This window comes from Myripristis murdjan, chromosome 18 (genome assembly GCF_902150065.1).
Source record: "Myripristis murdjan chromosome 18, fMyrMur1.1, whole genome shotgun sequence".
Taxonomy (NCBI): Eukaryota; Metazoa; Chordata; class Actinopteri; order Holocentriformes; family Holocentridae; genus Myripristis; species Myripristis murdjan.
This window is the reverse complement of record NC_043997.1, coordinates 11,018,948-11,032,212: the sequence shown is the minus strand read 5'-3', so window position 1 is coordinate 11,032,212 and position 13,265 is coordinate 11,018,948. Positions and strand designations below refer to the sequence as shown.

The following is a 13,265-nucleotide window of genomic DNA, read 5'->3' as shown; positions in this document are numbered from 1 at the left end:
TTAGGTTTAAAAACCATACATACGGTAGTTTTTCAACAGCAAAAGCATAACCTTAACATGTAGCCTATGTTTATACCACGAGTAAAGATGTGTTACGAAAAAAAAAAAAAAATATATAGACTATATAAATCTTTAGTGCTATTTTTGACGTGTTTCGACGTTTTTTCCACCCGCTCTGTTTCGCTGACTGAAAGGGTTGTGTTCAATGGCGTAACATATCAGCACATTATCAACTTTCATGCACTTTATTAGATTTTATTGACTTTATTGATGAAAGCTGTCAATTCAGACACGTCGCTGATAAACACTAGGATTATGGGTAATGTAGTGCTTCTCCGTGATATGATATCGCAAATAAAACGTGTTTTCTTAAAATAAAGTTGATATTATACGGGACTTGTGGACACATGCCATCGTTACACATCCTCATAGCTCGTGGTAAGTCTGCCTTGGGTGGTTACAACGTTATGGCTAATAATCAGACCTTTTTTTCAGAATACCGATTAAATTTGCACTTCCGGGATCTATGAACCACCACCCACGGCGTGACGTCTTTGAAGCCGAGAAGCCGGGAGTCACCAGGTAGCATGAAGCGCGTTGCCTTGGTAACGCCGGTGTTTTTCAGATTAAAATAAAATTTCGTTCATTGATTTCAAAATGGCTTAAAATGTGATTTTTGTGGACTAGAAAAATATGAAAATGATGACATTATAAACTATACAGTGGCGGTTCTGCCTATGAGCCGCCCTAGGCGAAATTACTGGCTTGCGCCCTTCCATGTTAGATACTACTCCTACCGGCCATGGCACCAGGCGGGCCGACCGCGGCACTGACCGCTCACCTGTCAGATCCCGCAGACCTGACCGGGTGGGCACGGTACCAGCCGGTGCCGCGGCCGACCCGCCTGATGCAGGCCGGTGGCTTTTTTATTCAAACAAGATTTTGTCCATATAAAAAGTAGCCTATTTTCCAAAAAATGGTCTTGAAAAAGAGGGGTCATCTTAAAATCAGGGTCGTCTTTTATGCGGGTCAATATGGTAGGCCTAGTCTAGAAAACTGGCGATTTTTTATTTTTTATTTTATTATTTTATTTTGATTAAATTTGCACTTCCGGGATCTATGAACTACCACCCACGTGAAATTGACTTTCAGTGGACAGCGTTTGCGTGGTGGCCATACGACACGGATCCTAATTGACTTTCAGTGGACGCTGTTTCTGTGGTGGCCACACATAATTATAACAGGTTATGTGCCAGGAGCACGCAATGCGTTGTTAAGAGGTCGTGCTCATTTCACGGATTTCTGTGAGATCAGGTTGATGAAACACCTGAATTCAATGATTAAGAGGTGTGGCCCAATACTTCTGTCCTTATAGTGGACCAGTTTCTCCACCACAGTAAACTCACTAGACCAGAACGCAATGCATCGATAAGACATGTTTTTTGTGTAAGTGGCACAACCCTCAGTTTTTTTAAAAACCCATTTATCTTGCTGTAAATCAAATATCTTGGTATCTTTGACCAATGATGTTAATATTATGATGATCATGGACTGATTATTGGTGCTTTAAATGAGATATTTACACACGATAGTTTTCACAAACAATCATTAGTAATGTGGAAATGATGACTATGCAGCCTGTATTCAGTTTTGAAAGCAGGAAAATAAACACTTACAATATTGTGATAAAGTGTATTAACGAGTTCCATTCCACAATATTGCTAAAAAAAAAAAAAAAAATCAATATCACCTGAGGTATTTTAGGGACATTTAGGGAAAGTGGATATAATAATAATAAAATAATAATAATTACAGTTCCTTTTATATAATTCCTGGAATACACTGAGTATCACAGATTGGTGACTGTGTCCAAGGAGGATTTATCCTTCAACAAGCGAATGATTACTCATAGAAACAATAACATCTTTTATCACCTTTATTCAGGGCTCAGGTGGTCACATCTTCCTGTGCTCAGTTACTGCTGAAAGGTTTATTGATTAATACTTCCTCATTATATAAGGTGATCAGATGAAACCTTATTGATCCCCTCGTGGAAATTGGGTTATTGCAGCCATATCCTGTTCTGGAACAGGAACGTAATAGGAAGAGAAGTATGAGAAAGAATATGAATTACTTAAATGTATGGATTTATATTTATATTGTACTTACAGTTGTTTGATTGCTTACTTCAGTATGACTGGCCAAATATGAAATTCACTACAGTGAGAGGCTATACTAATATCAAATCACTGCCAATTGTGATGAGTGTGAATCTTATTTTAAAAATAACCAGCTTTTGTGAGGCTTCAGTGTTTTTGCACACAGTGGCAGCCATTGTGGAAGTCCAGCTTCATGCTTCTCCATCCTGCATTAATGTAACACTGTCACAGTGACTGAAGTTTAAATACTACTTTGACGGCTGAGAAGGACTGAAAACTATATTAAATTTCAAAAACATTCATTACTTTAACCAAATCACTTCTGGAGGATGTAAATTTACAGATTGGAGCAGAGGACAGAGCTGCAGTCTGGCTCTTGACAGTCAACTGAAACAAATTTTAGGCTTGTCAAATGGATTTTTATTTGACGCTGCGCCTATCATATGACTTTTCTGGAAGGGGGATCCTGGTCTGCGAGGTCTTTTCCTTTCTTTTTTTTCCCAATGAGGTTCTGTGGCATCGAGTTTTACCTTTTTCTTGTTGAGTATCCAACGTAGGGCGGTGTCGTTTTGAAAAAATGTTTTGAATGTGGGCGTGGTGAAGCCCCGTGAGACCGCAACTGTTATCGAGGGGTATATAAACTTGAGATGACTGGAACAGCTGAACATTTGGCAACAGCATCAAACCGTCCGTCATGTCTTAATCTGAACTGCAGTACTCCTGAACTGGCTGACAAACTGGTGCGAGGAGCAGAAAGGAGAATGGTTTTGGTTTTAGAGACGACAAAGACAGTCAGAAAGTGCAAAAGATGATTAAAAAACAAACAAACAAACAACAACAACTAGGAATGAGCCAGAGTAGTCAACAAGTCAGCCAGCAGCTTCTCACTATTTTTATTGATTTATTTGTCTATTTTTCCTAATGACAAGTTAAAGGTTCATCATTTCTATGTAAACTAGACTTAAGCTGGGACATTAGCACAATGGATTTTTTTTGTCCTTGCCCTTTTCTTAATTTATGAAGAAATGAAAAGGCTCTCTACCCCAGACAGCCAAGAAACTCATTCTTAAACCTCTCCACACTACAGCCTAATTTAAAATCAGGCCTTTGTTGAGGCTAATCTTTTGGAAAAACCCACTGAATCATCGACTGTAGAAAAATTGACTTTTTAGCACATCCCCACTCCCAAAGTCAAGTGTGGTGACACATTGCTTTGTGGCTTTTTTCATTGACCGTGACATTTTAGATCAAATACTCTTTGGTACACAAATTAGTACGCTTCATTGAAAGCTTTACAGTGGAAATAGTTTTATTTTGGCACCGTTTGTTCCAGGCCATTCCTTGTGATTAAAACAAGAGCAAAACTTGATTTGTCCGATATTTTCCCCTTGGGGATTGAGCAAAAGTACAGCAAAACTTCAGCAAATATGCAGCGTAAAGCACAGACTTGCACAGCCTCTTGCCACATCCCTCCATTTCTGTGTGTATTTACACATTTCAGCTGCAGTAGACAGTTTCTTTTTTTCTCTGCAGACCTCAGTCAGAGCCGTCTATCACTGTGTTAAACACGTCAATGACGCAGCGTTGCCCAGGTGTGACAGCTGCAAAATACTGGGGCCTGGGATGGTTTGCTTGAGGATAGAGAGCAGACACGGCCCTGTGAGCGTTCATGCCCTCAACACCTGGGTCCCTCTGTTCTTTGTGAAATTGTGTGTGTGTGTGTATGTGTGTCTGCCTATGCGTGTGTGTCTACTTAAGAGGAGATTGAGTCTATGTGTTGACTGCGATCGAATTCTCGCACGTTTCGCTGCCATCAGGTGAAGCCTCCAGTGAGTCACTGTTTTCCATATTTGAGAAAAGTTTCCCATTGAACACCATGTATTTTATTTATTTATTATAAACATCAGACGTCACATGTAACACTGAGCACAAGCCTTTTGTCCAAACAGGGAGTTCTGATCAAACACATTTTGTCCATGTCGGTTTTCATTCTGTAGTTTAATTTCAAGGGGCACTATGCGAAAGTGAGAGTCAGAAGTGAGGACTGATAGATTTTTTTTTTGGAGTAGAAACGGTCCTCATTTCAATCGACCCTCTGCAAGTGTGTGAAGTGCACCATTAAACTGGCATTTAAAACATGGGTGTTTTTATCTGCACATTTCTCTCCTCAATGGGACTTGGACCCACTGAATTCTGCTGCCGCTTTCCATCGGAAATAATTATTTTGCTCGGAAAAAGCTCACATTGCCACCCACATGGAAAACATCACATCGGAACGGAGAATCAATTGCGGTCATGTGTGACGGGTCATCATGGGCGGCAAACCACTTAGCTGGTAGCGGTTTTTATCAGATTTTTTTTTCCATATACAACCATCCACCAGAATTTGCCTGGTTGGGATCAATCCAGAATTTCCCTGGTTGGGATCTATCTATCTATCTATCTATCTATCTATCTATCTATCTATCTATCTGTCTATCCAAAGGTCAAAAATTACTTTGAGGGAATTAAAAAAAACAGCCATTTTTCCCATAGCTGATCAATTTGTTTGATTCAGAAGTCTAAAAAATACTTTAAAGCCAACCTTTTCAAGTTTACCTTCTTCTTCTTCTTCTTCTTCTTCTTCTTCTTCTTCTTCTTCTTCTTCTTCTTCTTCTTCTTCTTTAATTTTAATTTTTACAAAAGCCTTTCTAAGTATGGGTATTGCAAATCAGCATTAGGTTTTCATTAGATAGCTGTTTTCAATCTGTCTATGTATGTTGTATCAATCCCTATCAAATAAACCATAAATAGATAAATGATAGATAATAACAATTTATAGGCTTTGAGAAGTAATTTCCAGTAGGAGTTCTTTATGTGACTGCAAAGTGGATGTGGTTATCAGGGAAAGCTGGATTTTGCGGAAACGACCTGATATCCGCTTTCACCTAGGTGTGCAAAAGTACAAGCATGTAGATGGAAGCATTTGGAAACTGGGAGCCATGCGTTTGTCTTGAGAAACTGAGGCCGATGAAATATCAAGTCTCCTCTCCCCTCTTCTCAGCATGTGACCTCAAAGGTTGCTTATCGCCCTCTCGTCTTGCGCGGCCTCGAGACCCTCAGTGTCAGCTCCCTCCCGCCTTTAAGTGGCTCCGTGCTTGTCCAGCGGGCCACGGGTTTTAACTTTTCAGCGCTTCAACCTTCAGCCTACACTCTGGATATAGGTGACCTTAATGCTCAGTGCCCTACTTCTGCATACTGTTTGTTTATCTGTATGTGTGTGTGTGTGTGTGTGGGTCTGGGTGCGTCTCTTTGTTCAGTGCAGCACACATTGGCAGCAGGGAAAAAGAGAGTCCAAATGAAAGGACGCAGCCGCTGCCAGCACAGTTGCTCGCCCATTTTTCCTTTACACTTGTTGTGTGGAGGAAAAGAGTGAGAAATAGAGAGCGAGAGAGAGAGAGACACACACACACTGAGAGAGAGAGAGAGGTGTGAGCTGCAAGAGACAGAGACAAATCAAGAGAGAGAAAGACTGAAGTGAAAATAAAAAGAGGAAGAGGGCAGCAACGGATGGAAACAGAGCTGCAAATGGAGGCAGGAGGAGGGAGATAAAGTTTGAATGTGTGACAGCAGCTTTTTGCAACGCCACCGTGGTACAACAGTGAAGCAGTGACACACGCAAACACACCCAGAGAAGCACACACACACACACACACACACACAGAGCAATGCAGTGGTACATTAAAGGAGAATACTAATCCATTTAGAGTTAAAACCCCACTCACTTCTGTCAGTAGCTAGTGCGTTGTGATTTTCCAGTCTGGGGAAAATGATTTTCAGGGCAGGAACAAGAACAAGAATGAATGTCAGTAAACAGATTTCTCCAAAAGGAGGACAAACAGGCTTTGGTATTTTTGTGTGCAGGGCTGGGTATTTAAAAATTCAGATTCCTATGTTGTTGCCCGGCACAAGCATACTCTGATTTTGTTTGTTTTTGCACAGTCTGTCACACAAAAATACGCAGCAGGTGATTGGCTCAACCACCTGTCTATCATTCCCCACCTTTTCCAATCAGACAAACGACCGATATGACTCAGTATTCATATTGGTAAATCTTGATGCACGATTCTTGCCTTTTCTGTAAAAATCTATGGTGACATTGTTTTCTCGCTGTTGTCATCATTGCGGCATGCCTGTAGCTCCTCGAAGGGCTCTGATTGGTCCATTTTGTGGCTAACATTTGGGTCAGAGAGCGGCCAAATGGTTTCTCAAGTCAAACCTAATTGATTATGCAAGATCAGATGGCTGTGTGTGCAGCTACTTACTGGGGGACAAAAATCATCATGTTTCAAGTACAAAAATGATTTTATTGATTTACAGATTTAAAGGCTAATTTAACACTGAATCAATGCCAGAAAACAGCATTTTCTGCTGGTGCTGAGTCACTCTTCAAGCTGCTACAACCAATGTCAATGAAGGTTATGAATAAAGGTTATCTCGTCCTTTTTTCCCACCTTCACTGAAACGGTGAATGGCATCTTGCTGCCAGGGGCTCTCTGGGGGTGAGGAGGTTGAGCTCTGTGAACTCCCATCCTAAGAAAAATATATCGCCTTTGTATCTTAAATACAAGGTTTAAAGTCTAATGACATCAGGCTGGATTTCTGGCATATGATCATTTTACAGTATATATATAACCTATAGGACTTTCATTAATATGATGTTTTGCTGCTGGGTAGGTTGTTGTTTCACATTGTGATGCAGGATAGGGTATTCAGGGAGTCCCAGGTGTGATCCAGCCTTTATGTCCATCAACACCCTTTTCACCAGCCATAGACACTGAGTTTCTGTTTGTCTGCTCATAAGCTGCTTCATACAAGTGTCAGCAAAATCTAAATGTAAAATGATAGCAGGAAAGACCTGATTGCCTTTTTTTTTTTGACAAACAATAGCCTCAATGTGTCATGCTTTCATTCGGTCCACTTGGGAGGCTCTTGGCCTTGATTCCCTGTGAATCATCCCTTCCTGCATCGAGCAGGCGGGTCAGCTGCACGTCAGAAAGCAGCAGGGAGGACAGACGATGAAAGGCAGGCAGGAAGAAGCGCACAGGAGCTATAGAATATATAGGGCTCATGGAAGTCCTGGGAAAGAGATGGGAAAATTGGGCTTTCAGTGGCTACTCAAGCCTCAGGCAACATTTCATCCAGCTTCTCAAGTGTGGAATAATTTGTTTGGTCTCTGGCACTTTGGTAGCATAATCACCCCGATCCAAATTATAAATTCCAGGTGATAGCTGCTAGCCAAATTAGGAGCCAAGAGATTCAAATCAGCAAAATATCCAACAGGGGACAGTAAATCTCACATATAAATGTCCCTTTTTGTCAAGAAATACTTTGACAATAACATCAGGGATCAAGGTTTGCTTTATCATTAGCCTCAGGAAAATACATAAAACACATAATTCGATAATCTGCACTTACTCTGATTTACACAACTCACCTGTGTGCATGCACACACACACACACACACACACACACACACACACCCACCCACACACACAATGTACAACACATAATAACTGCCCTCTGTTAGTTAAGGCAATTGTTGGAACCCTGCATTTATCACCAGTGATCTATATCCCAAATGGATTTGGTAGGGTTGCAACTAATTATTATTTTCAATTACTTTTCCCATTAAGTGATAACGTCTGTAAAGAGTCAAAAATAATGACAAGGGCTCATGGGAAGTTAGCAGAGCCTAAAGCCAAAAAAACAACAAAGTATTAATATTATGATGACATGAACAGAGAAAAGTAAGAGTAAATGACTTAAAAAAAAAAAAAAGTAATTGATAGTCAAAATAAATATGAATACATTTTCTGAAAATGGATAAATTCTTTCAGCTCTAGTATTTGGCAATGTTATTTTCATGCAAGTTTATCTACAGCACTGATTTATCATGTGCAACAAAGATGAAATTATGCAATAGAATTTGTCTTGGCAGCAACAAAATGAAGATATAAATAAGTGTATTGAGTAAAATACCTGCTTGGGCAATATTAATCCACATCGTTGCCCAACAAGTTGCCCGATGTGACGTTGACCAACGTTTCAAAATAAAATAAGAAAAGAAAAAATACACAGTTTGTTATAAATTTACCGTGTGAAGAAATCACCCAAGAAACTAACTGCTGCAGTTTTCTAATTTTTTTTTTTAACTAGAGAAATATCAGCTGAGGAGATATCGCTCAACTTTGTGTTCCACACTTGTTGACTTTGCCTTTCTTGGGTGCATCTCTAGGCAAACTACGGTAAAGCAGGAATATTAGTGGAATATTAATTTTCATCAGCCATCTGAACAGCTTAGTAGGAATATTGTCTTTTTTTTTTTGGAATAAAGGCAAAAAGTGGAATATTTAGTGAATATAAAGATATTCACTGCCCATGTTTACATGCAGAAAATATTCAGTTTTTTTTTGGTTTTGTTTTGTTTTGTTTACCATACAATGCCAAGAAGCAGTGTGTGTGAATACATGACCAAAAAATGCTCCTAAAACCTCAATAATATTGGCATATCGCGCATGTGTTAATCGGAAAATTCGACATTTGGAGAAAGGCCTTATAAGGAATATCCAAATGGAATATGTTACCTGTATCAAATTGGGAATCTTATGATATTTTTGGAATAATAGTGTGCATGTAAACGCCCTGCATGATGTGGCTGATGGCAGCCTGAATGCAGAGTTGCTGTCTGGTGAAACTGTGTTGCTTCAAAGGAAGAGATGGAGTCAAGAGTGAGAGAGGGGCAGAGGGGGGAAAAGGGGGAATGGCAGGAAGGACTGATGAAAACAGAACATGACATGCGGAATGAGATGGCCTGCAAACAGCTGACAACTGAAATGCCACTGCTCTGCAATGACTATGAATGCGCATAATACAAGCTTGGATGAATTGAAGTCATACAGTTACCCAACGTGATCTGAGTCATGGAACAATTCTGAGCCACGGAGCCCGTTTGGTGCCACAAATGAACTGAGCAACTGTCGTCTGGCATCTGAAATGTGGAAGTTAAGAAAATGAGAGAAGCAAGGCGAGTGTTGTTGTGTTTTTTTCTCTCCCTTGTCTTTCTTTTTTTTCTCCCCAGCTTGTGAAAGAGTCATTCCCTCGGTTTGCATCTCTCGCCATCTTCATGGAATGAATGTCACTTGTCCCTTCTCCTCCTTATCCCTCTCTCTCTCTCTCTCTCTCTCTCTCTCTCTCTCTCTCTCTCTCTCTCTCTCTCTCTCTCTCTCTCTCTCTTTCCATGGTGACAGACGGTGCCTCCTGTGCAGTTTAACAGTTATTACACGCTCTGAAACACACTGACTCAGAGAGGGAGAGAGAGATAAAGAAAGATGGATGATGGAGGGACTTAGGCTGATTAGAATGTTATAGTGGAGTGATGTTCATGGAGGAGAGAAGGAGAGACAGAGAGAGAGAGAGAGAGAGAGAGGAGGGGGCTGTGGGGATTAAGTATAATGAGTTGAGGTACGTGAGACCCATATCAATGCTGTCTAATGCTTGATTTGGTCATGTGACTGCCTCTCCCACCACATTGTCTGTCTGCAAGCGTTGGCAGAAGATATCATCACCGCTCGTTGACTTCACCCCTTTGACATGTATTGCGCTGACGTGGTGTTTAAAATTTGTACGCCTGCTATACTGAATAAATTATGATATTGTAAAATGATTCCCCTTTGCTTTGTTACAGTGATCTAAAGCGCTGGCAGAGGATGTGAGTTCCGGGGCTGGCCCCTGAAAGTCGATGATTCGAATCGTGTCGTAAACCGACTACACTCGTCCGAGAAGTTTGCTTTCTTTTTCAGAATAAAATAGATCAAGAAGCCTTTATGCTCACAGTGATAAAAGTGATCATAGCAACATGTGGTTGCAGACAAAGCAAGAGACGCACATGCACACACTCTGCCGCCGATAGTATTCCTATAATAATTTAGTAGAATGTGCATGCTGTATGTTGGTGTAAAAGATAAGGAAAAAAATCCAGGGGAAACACTTAAAGGATTGTAAATTTAAGTCTCAGACCTAAACTGTTAAATAATTTGCTCCCATGTGCATGTCGTAAAACTAAAGAAGTTAGTTATAAAAGTCTTCATTCACCCAGACCGACCTTTGTGCTGTCTCATTTTTTCTACAAAGCTGCACAGTGACTCAAATTGGCCAGCAGTTAAAAATCTTTATGCAGCTTGCTTGGATTTCAAAGGCTCAGATATGTTTGCATGACTCTGTTGCATTTGATTATGAGATTATAACTGCTTTGATTGTTATGAACATGGTCTATCAGCAATGAAAACAGTGCCAAAGCGGTTTCTGATTAACAGAAAGAATATAGATTAAAGACAGCGTGATCATATTGAAAGGCTGAATCCAGTCCAACTGAGGAGTGGACTACAGCCCTAATGATTTCCCGTGTTTGTGCAATAATAATTGAGGCAATTCCCTTCAGCAGGAAATATTTCACTTGCTTAAATTGCAGTCGGGACGTCACTGGCTAGTTTCCTCAGCTTTATTTGCTTTTCATTGCTGTAGAGCTCTTTGAATGTTCTTACTCTTGCATTCACAAGGAATACATTGACTGTTTAACGATTCATGTCCGAGCGAGTAGCATAACCACAGTGTGAGAAACAGGCCTATAACCAGGAATGTAGTGGAGTTTGAGGTGCAGCATGGTGGCCGAATTGTTAACCAGAGGACCCCGTGTCCAGCCCATTCTCATTCCTAGGGCATCAAATACCACCGCTTGGTCATGCCCTTCTGCATCTGATACCAACGCCAAAGGCACCCATTAGAAGCCAAAGGCACACTTTAGTGCCAGTATTAGGCACGGTGGGTGGTGATGTAGTATAAAGAGCGACAAAGTCTGTGAAGTTAAGCGGTTTGGGTGGATGGCAGGTGTGTACGCCACCGGACGTTCACTTACAAGACTTGAGTTTGATTCGAGACCTTTTGTGTGTGACCGAGACCATGTCCAGTTTCCGTTTTGTTGCTAACCTTAACCGAGTGGTTTTCCTACCTAAACCAAACCATGTGACACTGATGTGATAAAATTGAGAAAGCTTGATGCATGTCATCATAATGCTGAAGGGTGCCTTTGGCAAGGAGAGTGACCAAATGCGGTGTTTGATGTCCTGGGAATGAGAATGTGTTGCCATGTCAGCACGCATCCGCCCTGCTGAACTGTCCTCTGCAGCTGACCCAGATCTCCCTGCATGGAGGCAAGCCAAAGGGAAATTTCTCGACTCTCCACCCGATTGAAAGTCTTGTTTTCCATCTGTGCCAGTCGGTTCAAGCACTATCCACAAAAGAAGTTCTGTCCGCAAAACGCCAGAACATGACTTCACAGCACTGTCTTACACAGAGCAGATCGAGCTTCAGGAATGTCAAAACCACTAGGAGACAGCCGCACCAGTTTTAGGTTATTCACATGTGACCCGCAGCGCCCTTTTCATCCTCTGCCATCCTGTTTGTTGCTATAGCGCTGCTGCTTTTTCAGTCATGAGGGATCAGGTTTGAGCAAATGAAATGAATTCATGTATGTATATATATATCTCCATGCATACGTCAGTTCATAAGCATCTGGTGGGTGCATGCGTGGGTGCACTGTACGAGTGCACGCATGCATGTGTGTCTATGTGCTTGAGCAGTGCACTGGTGTACATTCGTGCATGTGTGACAGAGCTAAGTGCTGAGGGCATGTTAACCGCAGTGTGGGCACCAAAGTCCTTGGCAAGGCCGCAGAAACAGGCTTGATAAGCCCCGGGGGGTGGGGGAGTGAGGAAAAAAGAGCCAAGGGATTAAGCCGCTGTTTCTTATTGCTATTATTGTCACCATTCGTTGTCCATTTGTAGTCATGATTCACTATTGCCTCACTAGTCGCTGTTAACTTTGACGAAGATCCCGAAGAAGCATCTCGATAGATGAAACTATATGCCCCTATACTAGAGAAATGTTGTCATCTATGTTACAGTCATTTTTTAACCAAATTCATACAGTCCTCCTCTGGCTATGGAGATATTATGTGTCATGTATATGCTGAACATGTTTTCTAGACATTTCCCTTGTGTCTAGTTGAAAACAACTCAATCAAGACAAGGCAAGTGACATTTACTTGGTCAAAAGATCCTCCTTAGAAAGCATAATCAGTTTATTCTAAAAACAACCAGAACTAGAATTTGTATTCTAAATATAAGATTATTGCACTTGGTTAGATCTGTAGTTTTTGCAGTGTGTATGTGTAAGTTGTGTAGTTGAAAATAACACATTGTCTTAACGGTCATATATGCACCCATACATGTGCAGTTGTTTGATTTCTCTGGCACTCTCTAACCATTGTGTCACTTGTTAAACACTTGCACACGTGCGCACACACACACACACACACACACACACACACACACACACACACACACACACACACACAATTCTGCAGGGGCTCATGTGGCATATTGAAAACTACTCCTTCCTACTGGAATAAGCAGTGTATTTTAATTTTATTTGCTTATGTTAAAATAAAACTAAGGAAAATAATAAAGCAAATAAAGACAATACAGCACTGACCAATAAAAATAAATGAAAGTAATTGCAATGGCTAATGCAATCATTATACTCTGGAGATAAAAAGAGGACATATGTATGATGTCAAAATGTGAGAAATAAAAATGTGTTTCTAAATGGGTATTTAATATGGACATATGTGCCAGAATATATGGACATGCTCTGTATGTCCATGTATTACATTTCCTCATGAAATTTCACATCAACAGAGATAATTACTCACCAGGAGGTTGGAAGGAGATGTTGTTTACACCCCTGCATGTTTGTCTGTCTGTTAGCAGCGTATTTCAAAGAATAATTAACAGATTTGGATGAAATCTGATGGACAGCTCACTCTTGGCCAAAGGATGAGTTGATTAGATTTTGGTGATAATCCAGATCTGGGATTTCCGCCATTAGACAATTGTTATTTTAGCCATAACTAATATGCTGCATTCAGTGCTGGTGGGAAAATCCGACACTTGGAACGTCCAAGGCGGCTGCTGAACAAGAGTTGCTTTCAGATTGTTATTCTTTTCT

General features: G+C 40.8%; 1 protein-coding gene across 4 annotated transcripts in view; it reads left to right on the top strand.

Annotated features, from left to right (window-relative positions):
* The window catches only part of ndrg2 (NDRG family member 2), a 46,688-nt gene that overhangs the window by 16,915 nt on the left and 16,508 nt on the right, over nucleotides 1–13,265 (top strand). Inside the window, exon 1 of one of the 4 annotated variants that reach the window (XM_030076019.1) lies at nucleotides 3,733–3,818. The exons of 2 other annotated variants lie outside the window; for them this stretch is intronic. In XM_030076019.1, the coding sequence (XP_029931879.1) occupies nucleotides 3,783–3,818 (36 nt within the window). In that variant the 5' untranslated portion in view covers nucleotides 3,733–3,782. Of the gene's footprint in view, nucleotides 1–3,732; nucleotides 3,819–9,641; nucleotides 9,663–13,265 lie in introns of those variants that run through there. One more of the 4 variants, XM_030076023.1, reaches the window with a different exon arrangement.